The 19,018-nt window shown below is 40.8% G+C and overlaps 1 protein-coding gene across 14 annotated transcripts in view; it reads right to left on the bottom strand.

Annotated features, from left to right (window-relative positions):
* Positions 1-11,884, bottom strand: part of Cask (calcium/calmodulin dependent serine protein kinase) — a 340,810-nt gene extending 328,926 nt beyond the window's left edge. For 9 of the 14 annotated variants that reach the window (XM_076918411.1, XM_076918414.1, XM_076918415.1 and 6 more), the window contains exon 1: positions 11,112-11,883. In XM_076918411.1, coding sequence (XP_076774526.1) covers positions 11,112-11,170 — 59 coding nt within the window. In that variant the 5' untranslated portion in view covers positions 11,171-11,883. Of the gene's footprint in view, positions 1-11,111 lie in introns of all 14 variants that reach the window. The other 5 variants (XM_034484811.2, XM_034484816.2, XM_076918417.1 and 2 more) reach the window with 2 other exon arrangements.
* Between the last annotated feature and the right edge of the window lie 7,134 nt (positions 11,885-19,018).

Genomic DNA, 19,018 nt, shown 5'->3' with positions numbered 1-19,018 from the left:
AACCCAAATACTGATGTCACGTGAAAAATTATTTAATAATTTTCTAAGAGGCATGGTGGCATATGTGTTTAATTCCGGCACTCAGGAAGCTGAGGGAAGTGAATCTCTGTATAAGGCCTGCCTGGTCTACATTGTGAATGCCAGGCCAGCAAGGGAGACCCTGCCAAACAAACAAATATTTTTAAAAATAACATTTCAGAATACTTATTTCTCTTGGTCTTTTTTTTTTTTTTTTTTTTTTTGGAATGATGCATTTTAAGAGAGGGTCTTACTCTGTAATTCAGTCTAGCCTTGAATTTACAGTAAGCTTCCTGTCTTTGCCTTCTAACTGTTGGAATTGCAGGAAAGAGCTATCATGCCCAGATTGCCAATTCCTAAATTGCTTACTTTCCAAATCCAACTTACAGCTCTCTGTTCTATGTCTAGGAAAGGATCTGGAAATGAGAGGAAATGTGCTAATAAGGCCATCAAGTCCAGATTCATATCTGTAAGCCTAATACTGAAGCCACCAGGGTAAGTCTAACCAAGAAGCCTGAGGCTCCAGATAGCAATTGAAAGCCCACTAAAGCTTTAGGACAAGTAGGTCATAGAATATGAAGTATGGTCCAGAAGTCTAACGGGCACACTCGGGCACAAGAGAAACAGTCATATTGAGATTCTACAAAGTGTAGCAGCAAGCCTTGAACGCTTGCTCTCCAGATTTACAGGCCTTCTCTGCAATGATGATAACAAAGCATGTTCATGTGAACAGACATTTACATAAATTACTTTAATAGCCATAGGAGAAATCTTTTTTTAAAAAAAAACTTTTCAGATTATAATTATATTTCTCCCTTCCCTTTCCTCCCTTCAAACCTTCCCTTATACCCCTCCTGACTCTCCTTCAAATTCAGGGCCTCTTTTGTTATTGTAGGCGTATGTATATAAATACAATATAGCCTGTATGTATGTTTTCAGGACTGACTGTTTAGCAGTGAACAACCAATTGTGTGCTTTCCTCTGGGGAGACCACCTCTCAGGCTCCCAGGTTTCCTCAGCTGCTTTTAGTTCTCTGTGTGGGGTTGAGGCCTCATGGGCTTCTCTCCGTCCAGTTTGGCATGCTCACTGATGTCATCCTTGTTCAGCCCACGTTTGGCCAGTCATATTGGTGAGGCTTTATGGGTGTAGCTTCTGATGTTACTAGGAGACACAACCTCACTGGTCTTTGGCTCTTATAATCACCAAACTCCCTGGCTCTTACAAGCTTTTCACCCCCTCTTCTTCAATGTTCCTTGAGCCTCAGGTGCAAGAGTATTTTGTAGATGTATCCACTGGAAGAAATCTTTTTAAAGAAAAAAATAGCATAGGTTACAACATGTATGGTTAGTAAAGGGTTTTATTCCCCATATCTTAACATGTCTTAAAATATGTTGATTATACTATGAGATAATTATATTCTCAATTTGATCTGTCATCCAAATAGTCTAGTAATAATTTTTTCAAATTCATAAGAAATATAATTAAGAATAGTCTCAGTGAAAAGGGCTTCCTGTTTTACAAGCATCTAATTACTTTATAAATAACTTAATTTGAAAGAAAACATTTACTAAAAAGATATCCATGCTAGAGTAAGGATGGCTCAGTGGTTAAGGGCACATGCTACTCCTGCGGAGGGCTCTGCTCCAGTTCCTAGCACTCACGTGGCTACTCATAAAACTAAATAACTTTTTAAAAAGATAATATCAAGGTGGGCATGGTGGCCTCCGCCTCTAACCCAACAATCAAGAGGCAGAGGCATGTGGATGTCTGTGAGGGAAGTCAGCCTGGTCTACATAGTTGAGATCAAGCCTCCAAAACCCTGATAATCTCAAATTCAATATTACATTATAGTGCTAGACTAAGGCCTAACTAAGATAATAATATTAAGCCTAAGTAGAAGATGGGAAATTATTCATATACAAATAAATTCAGACAATTCTCTTTTTAAACTAATAGTTTAAGGGAGACAGGTGGAGCCAGTGAAACCTCTAACCTAAATAACACTGTACAAGGATCATAGGAAAAGGCACCTTGTCCTATCTTCGAAAGCCAACCTATTTCCACACAAGTGGTCTAAGTAGACCACCCCCTCCCATCAGGATGATCTTTTATTTTATATAAAACGAAGTTTATTTGGAGACATGAGAATGGGGGAAGGGAGCATGGGAAAGAAATGGGACAGAAAGAGAGAGGAGAGAGAAAAAAAGGGAAAAGGTCGTCCAGGAACTCATGGAGAGATGGAGTACGGGGTGGGGCAGAGAGTCCGGATGATCATACATACAGAGTGTGTATCTAGTACTTTATTTAGAGTCACTTTCACAGATTACTCATTTGACCTCAGTTAAGATACAGAAACTGCTGTCATAACAAAATTTGGAAAACTACTACAGTATAAATTTAACAAATCGTGTATATTATTACTTCTTAAATACATATTCCAGGATCTTCCTTTTCTTTTAAACAAATTAGCACAATTTGTATTATACGTATATATGTACACACAAACAGAGAAGAATGCGCAGGAATTGTTTCTCTCCTTCCACCATACAGTCCCAGCGAGAATCAAACTCAAGTAGTCAGGCTTGGTGGCAAGTACTATTACCTTCTGAACCATCTCACCAGCCCGAGAGTTTCCTTTTCTTCATCATGAAACCTCACATTATGAACAATTAATTCTATCAAATGTCCAAATGCAAAGGTATGGTATAAAACTCTTTTAACAAAAATTTTGGAGCTTTTTACCACACTGTAATACTACAACCTGGTTACACATAAATTATGAAAACATGAAAAATATCTTTTGTAGCATATAACTTTTTTGTTAAAAGATATTAGGTGCTCTTAAATATATTTTTATATTCCTAAGATTTATTAGAGTTCTTCTATCTGAATTTCTCTATTCCTTTTTAGAAATGAGGAAATAAGCCTAAGATTTTAAAAATTACCCAATGACTAACGAACCTTTCAAGTTTCATGTCTGCTACAAAGATTTCCTCAACTTTATTTTCCTGCTAGGTAGTCACACTGTCTCTGAATTTCTCACTTAATGCATTCTTTCAACAACTACTGATGACTTTCTTTATGTTGGTTTCTATGCACAGTAGCATGAACAAGTCAGCTGTGACTCTTGCCTTATTGCCTTATCAGGATTCAAGAATTAATGTGATATGGTCTAGATTTAATCATCTGTCTCTTATTGACAGAGAGCTCCTAGAAGCTGGAGAATTCAAATGTTTGCTGGATGATAACGATGACGATGATGCTGCAGCTAAAATAAAAACTGCAGCCATTTCCATAGATTGTATTGTTTAAGCCTCACAATCCACCTCAGAAGACTATACCATCATTTTCATTTTACAGGCAAAGGAACTAATGATCAGAGATGTTAACTAATTTGTCCATGACTTCACAGTTACAAATGAATGAATGAATGAATGATATTTTACCTACACATTAGGAATGTTCATTTTAACATATTATTTATGTAACAGAGCATGTGTTTAGCATGGAGAAAGAACACATATAAAATTGTTCAAACCTACATACAAAACTCTCAAAAGAAATTTGAGTATGGCAGAGACAGTCTACAAATAAAAAACACTTATCCTTCACTTTACAATCACTAATCTATGCAAATAGCTTGTGAAGCAGATATCATTCCTTCTATAGAAACAAAAATGTACCCAAAGGTTACCAGATCAGATCTTCCAGGGATGCCTTACAAGCCACAAATCAAAGGAGGAAAAAACAGATAAGCAGAAAGGCTGAAAATGTGTGTTTCCTTAAAGGACAAATGTGGATTCATGAACTAGCAGTGATATAATGGCTATCTGCATACCATAGCTGGGGTAGAGACCTCTAGAATTCAATAAACCATCCCTTCATCTAATAAGCAGTAAAATCTATCTATGGGTCAGCGATGTCCTAGTTTGTTTGGTGCAATAAAACACTCACCAAAACCAACTTGGGGGAGAAAAGTGTTTATTTGGTTTACATGACCCAGTACCAGTCTGTCATTGAGAGAAGGCAGGGAGGAGGAAAGCCAGCAGGAGCAGAGGCAGGAACCATAAAGAAAAGCTGTTTAAGGTGAGAGAGAAGATGAGAAAGGAAAGGAGGGAAGCATACTAGCACTATCCAAGGACAATGAATCCTTGACACTAGAAAGAATTAACATCTCTATAATGGAATAATTTAAGGAAATAATATTAGTGTGATAAATACCAAGAACTTAAAGAAAATATAAAAAAGAGACAAATTAGACTTAATCTTTGTCACTCAATGAAAGCCTTCCATCTAATTCATGGTCACATGCAAGCTAGTGAGTGGAAATGGCATCAGTTTTGGAAAACCAAACCATTTTACTTAAAAGCCAGTAATCAAAATCTATAAAACACAAATACAGTGAAAAAGAAATCTGTATTATAAATGGCAACTAAAATATAAGCTCCATACTGTGAAAGTGGAACATCCTATCAGCCTGGCAGCTGGTGACAGGTATCTGCTCTACAGTGGCAACTGTACAAAAGTAGCGTTTTCGCTACTTAAGTGAACAGTGCTGGCAGCTGAGACAAATTCAGAAGCTGCAGTTTATGACGTCGTTTTCAAAGTCAAATGCAATTCAGCATGTATCACAGGACATAAGAAATTATTCACCCTACCCTCGAACAAATACCTATCTCTGAAAACCTCACTACTTTTGGCTTGGAAACTAATAATTAGTCTGGAGGAAAACACCTGAGGAGTAAAAGGGATGAGAATATTTCAAAACCAATTATATTTTGGACAGATGGTCAAGATTCCTTATTTCCACTACTAAAGAATATATATTAGTTTGCTTATAAATCCTAATATTTCATCATAGATCAATGGTTTTCAACCTTCCTAATGCTGTGACCCTTTAATATAGTTCTTCATGATGTGGTGACCCCCAACCATAAAATTATTTCCATTGCTACTTCATAACTGTAATTTTGACACCCTTATGAGTCAGAATGTAAATATCTGACATGTAGTATATCTGACATGTGACCCTTGGCCCCAAAGAGGTTGCAACCCACAGGTTGAGAACCAATGTCATAAAGCAAGAGAAAAAAATAATGAAAGAAGGAATAGTATAGTTTACCAAAGAGGTGAGAAATGTAACTGGAAAGTAGTCATCTTTTGCAGTAATAAATTTTAAAGATGAAAATTAGTCTTATTTTAAAGAAACCCAATGTATTTCTCCATAACCTGAATCACCAATAGAAAGAATGTGACCAAAAAAAAAAAACAAACAAACAAAAACAAACAAAAAAAAACCTCTTTAGAAGCAGATAGAATCCCATGTGATCTTAGCCAGATCACTCCTCACCACCTCTTAAGCTTTTTGTTCCCTGTGAAAAGGGTTAGAATTAAATGAGATGATACATGTAAAATGCCTAATATTAGAAAGGTGAGTCAATGTCCTTTGCAAAGTAGTCATTAGGTTATAAAACATTCTTTTCTTTTAAAGCTTACTATGGCAAAGTTCCTTTACACATAGTTAAAGTCTGAAAACATTTACAAAAAGGCAACCATTTGAACCCGATCTCAAAGAAATGTGGTACACCTGTTTCTACTATTGGTCACAGATATAAATAGAGATGCAAGAACTCTCAAAGTAAAGGGAGTATCTAAGGACATAATTTAAGGGAAATTAGAAATACAGTCCATTCTGTGAAGCTCGTATATCCAAGAGAAAAACTGAGGAAAGTGAATTGTGCATTTCAAATTATACACAACAAAGAAAGAGATACGCACAAAGACGAAGAAACTAAAAGCTCACTTTCCCCCTAAGAGGGCCACAGAATCAACTGCTCAGAAACTTCCCTTGTCTCAAAATTCTGTAGGTTGTCTTCTGTAGAAGGGCAGCTAAATCCCGAGACTTGGAATTATCTAGATTCTTAAAAAAGTAGCTGGTGACTGTGTGCTCTTTACCTTCCTAAATGGCTACTGATGTGATCATGTAATTCTCTCCTTTTTGGGAAATTTTTCAAGTCATTCAGACTTAAGCATAACCTTTTCTTAATATTAAAAACTATTTTTTGTACAGCATCTACTTAAGTTTTCAAGACAATTATTCCAAATCATGTAAGGTTTCCCCTGGGGTACTAGAACTCCAAATCACTGACATAATCAATACATGAGAAAGCCAGAGTGATTGGCGCAAATCAGAAAAGCTGATTTTCCCCTCTGTGTTTAATTATGTATTTTATATATTATTAATCCAGTATTTACATAAGACTGGTTTGAACTTGATTCTCTGGCAAATTGCATTATTGTAGTCACAATTACAGAACTTAAAGTACATAAGTAACTTAACCATTCTCTTTTAATAAAGTGTGTGTGCAAACAATCCATACTAAACTAATGAATTTCTTATTAAATTAAGCCATTGTAGTAGAAAGCTATCATCAACAGTTATTGAAGCAATCCTTGTTCTGTGTTGCTCCAAACATCAGACAATCACCATGTTAGCATTAGATGAGTGTCATAAATCAATGCGAATCTTAAAAGGCCCAGGAAACCAAAGCCAAACACAGGCTGAAACGAAATTCGTACACAACAGGCTCAGAGACATAAATACATAGAAGATAAAAATCCATGTTTTGGTCTGGTAGCTTAAATGCACTACAAAACATATTTATTCTACTTTGGAAAAATTTTAATCTTCTGAAAAATTAGTCCCAGAATGCTATATATATATATCAGTTTTAAACCATCTAGAAAAATGGTTTTTAAAACAGTGACTCTTCATACATGATTCATTTGATTCATTTAGTTTTACAAAATACCTGTGTCATGTCTCAGAATTCTGCCTTACACTGTTTTGTAACAGGGTCCTGGCATTAATCTTCTTTAAAAGTTCCCCTGACAGTTCTAATATGTAGCCAGGTAAAGCACCACTACTTTAAATTAATTCACTGTTTTTGGACAATAATTACTCCAAAGCTGATAAATACACTTTTTGCCTTTTAATGAGATTTTATTAAAACTACTCAATTTATCCCACAGCTAATGAGTGACTGTTACATTGCAGGTAGTGTGTTTAGCAATGGAAAAACATGTTTGTTGCATATTTCCCTGCCTTCAAGAAGCTACCTATTAGCTAGGTAGAGAGACCATAAATAAGTAACTGTAATTAAATATGCTATGTGTTCTCAGGGTATAAGCAAATACAGTATGCCTGGCAAACTTGTATGTCATCAGTGAGCAAGGGTCATGTTTCATCATTCCAATTTCAATCTATGTTTTAGCAGAACAAGAGAGTCAGAAGTTCCAGGTTACTGAATACTCTAAAACCCAGGGCAAATATTCAGCCTACATACATAAAAACAGTACATTGTGTGAGCCTCTTCCAAACACACTGCTTACACCAGAAAGATGGTGGGTTTTATGTTTTAGTTTAAATGAACTGTTTTAAAACTTATTTCATATACCATTACTAGCTTTACATTTACCTACAAAACTATAAATCTGCAGAAAGAACAGTAAGTGGTTATGACAAAATTAGTTATTAACTTGTATTGCATAATACCTTTTCTTTTCAGCAATTGCTACATTTGTTAAGATAAGAAGTTTGGGGACTCGATGGGTGTGGTGGTGCTGTACCATGAATCTCAGCACGTAGGAGACAGAAGCAGAGGCAGGTGTACATCTATGTATCCTGGTGTACATCTATGAGTTTGAAGTCAGCCTGATCTACAAATCATACAGTGAAACTGTCTCAAAAACAACAAACAGAAAAAGGAAGTTTGGGACTATAATTGTATTTTCTTCAGTAACTTGAAAGATGCCATATGAAAATGTTATGGAAACAAAAGTCATTTAAGAGTTTCTGCAACTTTCAAAAAAAAAAAAAAAACCCCACAGAGGATGTCTTACTTTTTAAAAAAGAAATGGCACCTTCCGAATCCTTACAATTAAGATACATGATTCTTTCAAAGATAGCTTTAATAAGAGTAAAGTTTGCAACAACTACCGAGAAAATGTATTGCAAATAGCAATCTCTCTTCAAACCCCCTTGCCTCAAGTCTTAAGCAAGACGACGCCAAAGGGGGTCTGAATGATTCTGGCAATTTAAACCAGGTGTGCCTGCATACACCTTTAATCCCAGCATTTCAAAAGCAGGGACTGGCAGCTAGATCTCAGAGTTCAAGAGCATCCTGATCTACATAACAAGCTCCAGGCCAGCCAGGGCCGCATTCCTGAGACCCTCCCTTGATCCCTCCCTCCCTCAAATTGAAATTTCCTTACACCACCAAGTAAAGCCTAGCTCATAGAAAATGAGCGAGTAGGTGGGTGGGGAGGCAGAGGAGTGAGTGGGTGGCCAGTAAGTCTGAAATAAGACTGAAATGTATTTTAAAGAGCCTTGGCGAAAATGTAAAACTCTTACGATATTGAGGTGTAAACACAATTTGTGATACTAATCTGATACAAAAGACATTCCGTTGAGTCTGGATAGAAATCAACAAAAAGATTTTCAGGATGAACAATGATCTGCAAGGCTTTTCTGTTTAAGCTCATAATTGAACAAATTCTAAGTTTAAATGTATGCTGTCAAGGTCTCTGAAGGAAAAAAAAAAACTCAAATGAATTTCAATTTCAGGATCAATATATACTGACACAATTTACCGGAGAAACCTTCAACCTTTGCACGGGCTAAGGAACACTATCACTGCATTCTTTAAGACTGAGTCTATCTTGGATTCATTATTTCAAGGAATGGCATTTTATAAACGACACCAACCGTCAGATTTTGTAGGATAGGAATGAAATTTCACAGTTCACAGTAGTGCAGGCAGCCACTGACTAGGTAGCATATCAAAATTAGCTTGCTCTTCCTCCTTCTGCAGCTGCAGAACAGAATGGATAAACTTAATTGTACCAGGGGTGTCGTCTGAAAATATTTTTTTCAATTTTAAGTCAGCACAATACAGACTACTAACGTGAGGCTGACCACTTTTGAAATCGGCACTTGTCATCCTTTCAGACCTGAAGGAATCAGAACCAATTACCACAATTGATTCAAAGATGCCTATTCCATCACCATAATATATGCAAGCATCTTAATCCCACATTTTCCAGTGACTGACTTGAGGCTCACAACAGCTATAACTAAGATACAACAAGTATCACTCACTCTCGTGGTCATTTGGGTGGTTTTGAGAAACATCTAATTTGCCTTCTTTGTGTCCTCATAACGATGAAGAAATGAAGGAGTTTTTGAAAATTTTCTCTCTAAAAATGTGGCGTCGACCGTGGCTATTAAGCGCTTGAAGTGTGGCTAATCGAACTGCACTCTGCTTAATTGATTAAAATTTAGAAATAGTAAATTCAGTTACTGGAAAACTTTTATGTATGTTTGGAACAACTTGAATATGTGAATCTACTTTTTTTTTGCACATGCAAATTTTATGAGACCTAAATACAGATCAAGTACTTCTGGTAAAAATTTAGCTTAGCGTCAAAATTGAGATGTTCTGTTAGTGTAAAACACACATTGCATTTCACTGGCTTAGTAGGAAAAAATGTACAGTATGGCAAAAATTTCCATGCTGAAATCACTAATTATATATAATGTATTATATAAATATTTTACGAAAATTGCACCTTTTCGTTTGAAATCTTTCTAAAGTGGCTACTAGAAAAATGATAGATTACACGTGGCTCTCATTAAATAGCTTTTGAACAGCGCTGCTCTGGGCACATCCACAAAGACTGTACAGACACATTTGGACATCCTCCTCCTAACAGATAGGCTGGTCACTGAACAATGAAGCAAGGAGCATTTGGGTCTAAGAAAAGAGTGTAGCAAGCTCTTCCCACAATTTCACTATGGGAGCCGTATTGTAATACCTCAATATGGAGGAAAAAAAATGAGTTACCCGTACTCAAAAAATTGAAACTGAGTATACTGCAGACAACTTAAAAGAGGTAGAGCCAACTGCTCTGTCTTGGTTTCATTTCCCAACTGTGGACCTTAAAATAGACAATAAAGCACCGCTTCCGAAACGAAGTAAAATATTCTAATACTAGCTATCTAACGAGCCCTATTAAATAAGCAAAAAATCGCTCTTAAATCTTATCTCAACTTCCAAAGCCAGAGAATACACGCTGAGCTAGGAAATCAACTTCAGATTGCCAGCATTTCCCTCACAAGCAAATTAGCAGGATTGTGCACTTGGAATACTGTTTGACAAGAATGAAAAGGAAACAATTCAAAACAGATTTCAGGACTGGACAATTAGATGAGGAACTGCAGATTTAATTCTCAATCAGTACTGTGATTAATCTGATTCCCTGCTTTTCCCTAGTGTAATTATACAACCCAGATGAAAGGATGGGCATTTGGACTGTCAGTTCTATATTCTAGACCAGCCCGGTGACTCAAAGCAGACGGCTCTACCACGCTAACCTCCATCCCAACAACAGTGGAAGGGAGCCTCGAGCACTGATTGTACAGTCATTGCATAACGAGGCATTAAAAATTTGGGTGCCCCTAACTCTTTCTATGTTCATCTATAGCAGGTGAAGAATTTGCTGAAACTGGACGCATCCGTCTTCAATGACCCTCTTAAATCCGGGCATGGGGTGAACACAAAGGCATCTGTCTAATATCCTGGCACAATAGACACACACCCCACAATTAAAAACCCCGGACGCGCTCCCTCGCTCTCTCCACACAAGCACACTAAATGCAGGCTGCTCTTTTCATAAAAGGTCTATGGTACAGGAAAGGTAACAATAACCCCAACTGTTCCCAGGAAGCAACTATAAAATCGGTCCTGCCACGTCCCTGTGTAACCGTCAGACAAAATGCAGGGAGCCCGCCCCACGCCTTATGGGGTGGCCGACCGGGGCTCGGTGGCCTCCACAGATCGCTGAGAAGCCCCCAGACCCCCTCCTGGCAAGAGACCCAGGTACACGTCTATAAATACTCCAGGGTGAAGAGGACGAGGGAGGCAGAGGGGAGGGAGAGAGGGCAGGGGGCAGGCCCGGAGCGGGTGCGGGAGGCCCCGGGCATCGCTGAAAAGCATTTTTCCACACTCCCGCTCCCTCGCGTGGAGACTCACTTGCCGATCACCTCGCACAGCTCGTACACATCCTCGAACAGCACGTCGTCGTCGGCCATGGTCCGGAGGGGACAGCGGCCGCAGCGTGGAGGGTTCTGAAAACTGGGTTGGGGGCGCCCAAGAGCTCAGTGCCCGGCTCCGAGCTCGTGTCCTCCACTCAGGACCCGCAAGCCCTCGGTGCTGAGGAAGCTCAACTGGGGCCGCGAGGCCCGGAGACTGCAGCGCCTTTCCTCTGCCGGCTGCCGCCCCGGCGCGGGCGGCGGGGCCGGGGCGTGGGAGCGAGGGCGGCCCGGGCCCGGCGCCGCCCGCCCGCCCGCTGCTCCTCGCGCGGTTGCTGGCGGCCGCGCTGCCGGGGCGTGCGACCCTCGGGGGACCGCGAAGCGCTGCACTCTCCGCTCGTCAGCCCGCGCGGGCTGCGAGGCCGCGACCGCTCCCTCTGCCCGAGACCGGCTCCGGCGCGGCGCGGGGCAGCTCGGGCTACAGGGGGGGCCGCGACAGCACCATGGAGGGAGGATCGTCGCGAAGGGAGGTGGTGGCGGCTGATCCGCGCTGGGGACCAGGAGGCGGCGGCAGAGACGCTCCCTCCTCCTTCTCCTCCTCCCGCCGCCGCCCGCCCGAGTGTGGGAGGGGGCTTCGCGGGATGAGCGTTCAGTGCGGGCGGGAGTCGCGACCGCTGCCTTCAGCTCCTCCCCTCAGGCTCAGCAGCCGCCTGGCTCCTGAGCCCCGTGCTCCCTCCTCGCGCGGACTAACCCTCCTCCCTTTCGGCCGGCAAGGCAGCGAGACCCGCAGGCCCCGCCCCCCAGCCCGTTGGGAGGCGTGGACCGCGGAAGGAGGCGGAGGAAGGGAGAGAGGGGGGGAAAAAGCGCTCCCAGTGGCGCCTGCGCGCAGCGCCCGCAACGTCACGGAGAACCGGCGGGCGCGGGGAATCTAGAGGGCGCTGGGGGTCGGCTGGCGGAGCTGCCCGGGGTGCGGGTTGCAGTTGCTGAGGTGGGGCTGGTGGAGGTCGTCGCCTCTACTCCCAAGCTGCGACCAAGTGGAGAAGAGGGGCTAGGGACAAAAGGTCCACAGCAGTGTGCACGTTCTTGGACGGCGTGCTCAGCACTCTGGCAGCTTTCCCTCTTCTTTCGTAACCTCAGGAAGCCGTTCCCAGGTTTTTGCTGGGAGAAAAAAAAAAAACGCAGAGAAAGGGTTCTAATGAATGAAAAAGCCAGAGAGGGGGATGAGAGACATTGTCACTCAAGACCCTGTTTGGCGGCGGAGGATGCTTTTAGTGCCACCCTGCCGTTCCTAAATGAAGATGAGGGCTGGGGGAAGGGGAGAATTGTCCAAGGAAAGGATCGAAGAAAAACTGCAGAGGAAGGTGTACAACAAGGGACAGTGAACTAGCGTAACAGCTTCTCCTGCCGGCCGCTCCAAACTCACAAAATATCTATGCAGTGTCTACTGCTGCTAGACAAAACCTAGAGACGGACCAGGAAAAATAGTGACATAAAGAGACTTTAAAGCCATAGAATACTGTTCCCGAGCTCCAGCATCTACTTGGTTCACTCCCTATAAGTGTTGGAGTTCTTAGCATAAAAATGCAACTAGAAGGAATGGACGCACAGGGTCAGCAGCGGAGTATGGCTGTGGGTGTTGCCGCTGTGCTAGGTTGTATGCAATATGAAGATTTCTGTTCAACTGAGCATGTGCAGAATGAGCCAACGCTACCAGACAGGTATATGCCTTAGTTGAAGACCAATAAAAAAGAAGTCTTTGTTCCTCCGCACAGCAGAAGTGTCCAATTAGTTCATAAGTCAGCTCTCCAGAAATCATCTGTTAAAATTCTCAGCGCGGTATTTTTTAAACTAGTATTTAACAAAGTGCAAGGGGCAGGGTGAGGATTCAGCCTGTTTCCCTTCCAAAAACCGATCTGCACAAACCTTGATCGGTCCCCAAGAGCCTGGCTGATTTGCTTGTTAAATATTTGGAAGCTAAACCTTCTTTCCTTTTCGTTTCTTTCTTGCAAGTCAGGGGAAATATAATTGCACAAATCGGTTTTCCTCCTTTCCCAAAGATTCTGTGTTTTCTCTAAAGAATGGACTTCAGAGCCCCCCAAACACTTTGTCTTCTTTGGAGGTCCAACAGTTACAAGTCGCTTACCCCAACCTCTCATGTCTACCTGCCACCTAATGAATAAGGCATCATCCACTCTCTGAATTGTACATAAATCCTCACAAGTCACCTTGCCAGCTTAGCTTCCTTTCTCCTGCCAAAACATGAGCTATGCCAAGGCTTGCCTACTTCATTTGAGAGTTTATTTTTCGTGGAGAATTTCTCTCAAAAGTAAAAATGGACGATTATGAAGCAGAAAAAGAAGTGCAGGTGGGGGAAAAGGGTAAAGGCAAGGGTAAGCATGGTCTCTGCTCATGGTTTAAATCTGAAAGGAGTATTAGTGGTTAAATGGTCCAATTCCCTTATCTACAGCAGTGGGGGGTTTATAGGTGGATTGCTGTACCAAGAGCTACCCCACACCTCCACTATCTGATAGCAATTGTTCTAGGTTTGCTGTGGGATTATGCTTAATCTTTGTTGGAGAGGTGGATTCATTAAGATAACCAATACACAACCCCCTACAGAGATTGGCCTAATCTTATCAGCTCTTGACACTTCCTGGTCAGCCCTTGCTTAAATGATTCAAGATCTTCCAATCACCACGAAGTTTAAAATGTTCCCCAGCTAGGACTAGCTCCTAGGGCGGTCCGTCAGTTACACAGAAGGTTCTCAGCAGCCCCATAGCTCCTAGTTTGTGTAATGGGCTAATGGCAAGTGGAAATTACTCTCTGCTTCCAGGATAAAAATAACCTAACCTTTTAGATGATGTTATTTATTTCCTAATTTTCTTCCAAAAAGTCAATACTTTACTCCAAATATAAATGGTCAGGTGTCAATAATTTAATTCTATTTTAGTTAAAGGAAATGGTAAAGTAACTAGTTGCATGCGTTAAAACCACATTCGGTTTGTTAACTAAGTCCTGTCATTTAAACAAATGGGGGTGGTGACTTTCTCATATAACAAGCAGTCTGGAGATGTGTGGTTACTGACTTCAGACCCACTACTCCGCAGTTTCATCAGTGACCTAGTTAGTTCTTTCCACCCTGCCATCCTTGATAGTCTGTCTCTTTCCCCTATATTGTTTTTCATCATCTCAAGATGGGGGCAACTTTTTCAAACATCAACAGTGTGAAACTGGAAGGCAGTGAGGGCAAGTGAGGTCTTTTTACTCTTGTCTTATCTCTCTATTGAGGAAATAAAATGTATTTTTCCCTTCTTACTTGTCCAGACCAAAGTCACCTAGCAGGCAACCTTACTTGCAAGAGAGGCTAAGGACATAGGTGTTTTTGCTTTCTCTTTGGAGGTGGATGGGAAAGAAGTCATGTGAGAACAGACATCAGTAATCCACCAGCAATTGGTGGAGCATAGGAAAATTACCAATTATTATTATCATAGTGTAGGTATGGCATAGTGTAGTGTATAACTGATGATCCAGAAAATTTTTAGAACTCTCTAAAAGCCCCAAGGATGTAATTGATACTACACAAATTTGACTCTTAGACTTCATTACAAATCTTCAGTGATTTTGAGTGTTTGTTTGAATTTCTCAAAATTGAGATAGACATTTGCAGGTTTCCCAGCTCCCGTGTAATTTCAATATTACACAGGTATAGCAGGAAAAAAAAAAACAGGCTCCAAGGAAATATTAGGATAAGGGCCACATGGAGGTCAATGTGGCATAAAGCTAATTTAAGCAATTTCAAGATCAGCCTCACTGTGCAGTATGGCTGTTTAATCATATAAATTATTATTGAATTAATGACAAAATTAAGATTGACACTGTTTTCATCTGGAATAAAGTTATTGCCTCGTGGCATAAACAGGGTGTTCTAAGCTCAAATGAAAGACATTATTCATTGTTCCAATAAAATCTTACAGGTTACACTTATACTTCAATATTTTGTGGTTCTTTGTTTGTTAGTCATTGGTTGAATGTGTGAACAAGCCACCAGGGCTAAAATGACAAATAAGACAGGCATGATTCCTGTCCATTCTCAGCTTCACCCTAAAAGAAAACAAGGATCAGGCAAAAAAAAAAAAAATTACAATGAGAAGTAATGGTCCTTAGGTTTGGGAAGTTTAAGGCAGCACCTATGAAGAAGAGGGCGTATAGGGCTGGGGAGATGGATTTACTGATGATGTGCTTGCTGTATGAATGTGGACCAAAGTTCACATCCCCACCAGCCAGTCTAGTTGAAACAAGAGCTTTAAACTTAGTGAGAGACTCTTTTTCAAAGAAATGTTAGAGAGATAAAGACGCTTGATGTTAACCTCTGGCCTACCTATGATACAACACACCTGCACACATACTCACATATACCACATACATAATACACACATGCATATATACATACATCACACAATTATCTATTAATATGAGTGCACATATATACATACAGGCACGTATATATACATACAAAACTCTATGGTTGAGGTATACCAAACTGAAAAAAAATGTTTACACTGAGACAAAAAAATATAGAAATTAGCAAGTTAGAAGGACTGGGACAGTAATCAGCAGAGAAAACATTTATAGATGCTTGGTGGTGAACAAGAACATAGGCTGTGAACAAAAGACAATGTTCTTTTGGAGTCCTGGACCATACCTGGATCATACATTGGAGGAAGAAAAAAGCCATAACACACTAGAGAAATAGACAGGGATCAGATATTAAAAGATGCTAAACGCCATGTTAAAGAGTTCATCTACTAAAGCACTTGATTTCAGTGACACTGACTCTTCTATGTAAGCTTTGGTTCCCCAGCCCTGTACATAAATGGAGTGATACATTTAAACAATTTTATTAACATATTTGTACCTGTTGCACACATAGAAACACAACACAACACACACACACACACACACACACACACTTGCGAGTAGAGAGTATCAGATCCCTTCAAGCTGGAGTTACAAGTGACTGTAAACTAACCAGTGGATGTGTGCTAGGAACTTACCTGAAAGCCTTAGGACTAACAGGAAATGCTCTCAACAGCAGAGCTTATTGCTCCAGCCCTGGAATTCTTCTTTTAAGTAGTTCTTCCTTTTGTACTTGGCATACACTGTCTTGTCCTGCCATTACTTTTTTTTTTTAATGTAGAAACTTCTCTAATACGTTATTTAAATCCTCCCTGATCCCATTTACCGTTTCTCAGGGTCCCACTCCAGTTTCAGTATAGGTTTGTTTACAAAGACTGTGCTTGGGACTTATCGGACTTCCCACAAGCCGCTGGAACCATTTTGCAATGTGGAAATGCCTGGGGGGTTAGGTTAGGTCTCCTACATCTGGCTGTTAGCTATTAGGCAATCGCTGATAGTGCAAGAATGTAGAAGCCCAGTTCCCTAGGCAGGGAAAGAGGGATCAGCTGCCTAGCTTCCTTGTGGGACTGAGCTGACCCCCTTGGAACCGTTCCAGAAATGTATATTAGAATCTTTAAAAATATTTTTTAAAAATTTCATTATATATGTGTGCACTTCTTCCTCTCCCTCTCCCTCCCTTCCCCCCTCTCTCTCTTTCTCTCTCTCTGTGCATGCATGCAATTAAGCACAGTACTGGAGGAAGCTAGAGGCTTCAGATCCTCAGGCAGTTGTGTGCTGCCCAATGTGGGTGCTGAGAGCTGAACTTGAATTAGGGGCTCCTGAAAGAGAAGTATATACTCTTAATGGCATAGCCATCTTATTCAGCCCCAGGGATCTATATTTTTATACGCTCTCACCAAGTGACTCTTGTACAACTAAAAATGAATAATTCCTGCTCTAATACTTGCTTGATGAACTATCTGGAGAAAGAAAAAAAGCAAGGCTGACATCACTACTAAGGTGGGGAAGCCATAGGAAGTGTACAAGAACCCTCGAGGGAGCAGGAGAGGGCCTGAATACAAAAGTGTTTGCTACCCAGTTCCTTCAAGTTCCAGTTCTGTAACCCCCCCCCCCCCCAAAGATCTACTTTGCCTTTTTTATCTTTAATAGCCATGAACAAGTGTCTTAGTTAGGGATTTACCACTGTGAACAGACACCATGACCAAGGCAACTCTTATAAGGATAACATTTAATTGGGGCTGACTTACAGGTTCAGAGGATCAGTTCATTATCGCCAAGGTGGGAGCATGGCAGCATCCAGACAGGCATGGTGCAGGCAGAGCTGAGAGTTCTACATCTTCATCTGAAGGCTGCCAGCAGAATACTGATTTCCAGGCATCTAGGAGTAGGATCTTAAAGCCCACGCCCACAGTGACACACCCACTCCAACAAGGCCACACCTCCTAATAGTGCCACTCCCTGGCACAAGCATATACAAACCACCACAAGTCACCAGAAACTTTTTTCTAGTGAAAACAATATTGCCGTTGAATACATCACAGTGTCAACATATACTGCATATTGTTATTATTATCACTTAAGAAATAACCAAAATATATAAATTTCTTGAGCCACTTGGGATCACACGTATTTACTAGACTCCTCAAGCCTCCAGTGTGCTACATACTTATGAGGATTGTGCTAGTCATAGTTAATTTTGTTATTAGTAACATACAATCCAAACAATCTCTTAAAGTACCAAGAATCTATTGGCTCACATAATTGAAAAGTTGAAACGTAAATTAGCATAAGGTTTGATTCTGGACTCAAGCAAAGCCATTGATGGGCTGCTTTTCCAGAATTTTTACTAAGCACTATGTGATAGTGACTTTATCTTTTGGGGTTTTTTATGATTTTTTTTTTGTGAGGCAGGGTCTCACTCAGCTTTAGCTGGCCTAAAACTCACAGAGATTTGCCTCCATATTGACTTTATCTTTCAGTCCCATGAGCTAGTTACTGGGTCTATAGGTTCTCCCCTTGAACTACCAAAACATTTGCTACTGTTTCTGACTCCACCGGCCTATACACAAGAGAAAAGAGTCTGGTCTCTCAGGTCCTATCCCTGCTCAAGGATTCCTTCTCTCATTGGCCTGATAAAGAGGCAAACAACTATGCTGGAACCAATCACTGTGAGCAGGGAACAAGAAAGAGTCTCTAACTCATTTAATCCAATCAGGACCCACCCTTAAAGTACCACAAGGGAGAATCAAGAGAAAGGCAGAAGCCTCCGTTGTGTAGTCTTTGGGTGTGTCTTATTCTTCAGCTAACTTAGACACTGCTTCCTGTCTGCTTTTCTTTCAAAATTTCATCTAGTTTTCCCCCTCCTTTTCCATTTCTTCAGTCTCTACCCCACTCGACTGTCCTATCAGCCTACACTATGAGCCTCAACTGCTTGTCCTATACTGTTCACTGGACAGAGATTTGGGATATCCAGTTTGTGTTCATAAGAGAGAAGTCTCAACGTCAAGAACTGGGCCTGGTGTGGAGTAAACATTCTGAAGCTGTTTGCCAAATGTTGAATGAGTGACTAGCTTTACCGATATCATTAATTCCTGTGATTCTCTCTTATTGACCTTTGCTTATAGTTTTATTCCACCTCGAAGATGTCTGGAGCATACTAGGCCTTCCATGTGTGTCTGTTAAATAAATGAAAGACTGCAGACGGTCCCTGAGTTATAATAGTTTGTCTTATGATTATCCAATGTTTCTATTGTCCAAAACTGGGATGACTTCAGTAGAAATCATACATCGGATTTTGAATTTGGATCTTTACCCAGGATAGCTCTATGTGGTCTGATTTTCTCTAGCGATGATGGACTGCTGCTGCTGCTGTCCAATAGCAGCTCCTAGTCAGCCTCATGATCACCAAGGAAACAACTAATGCTCTTCAGTGTGCTGTGATGCTAAGCTGGAATGAGCAGGACATAGCGTATTAAATGCGTTTATACTTAA

Source organism: Arvicanthis niloticus, chromosome X (assembly GCF_011762505.2).
Source record: "Arvicanthis niloticus isolate mArvNil1 chromosome X, mArvNil1.pat.X, whole genome shotgun sequence".
Lineage (NCBI taxonomy): Eukaryota > Metazoa > Chordata > Mammalia > Rodentia > Muridae > Arvicanthis > Arvicanthis niloticus.
The sequence above is the reverse complement of the archived record's forward strand: the minus strand, read 5'-3'. Positions and strand labels throughout refer to the sequence as shown.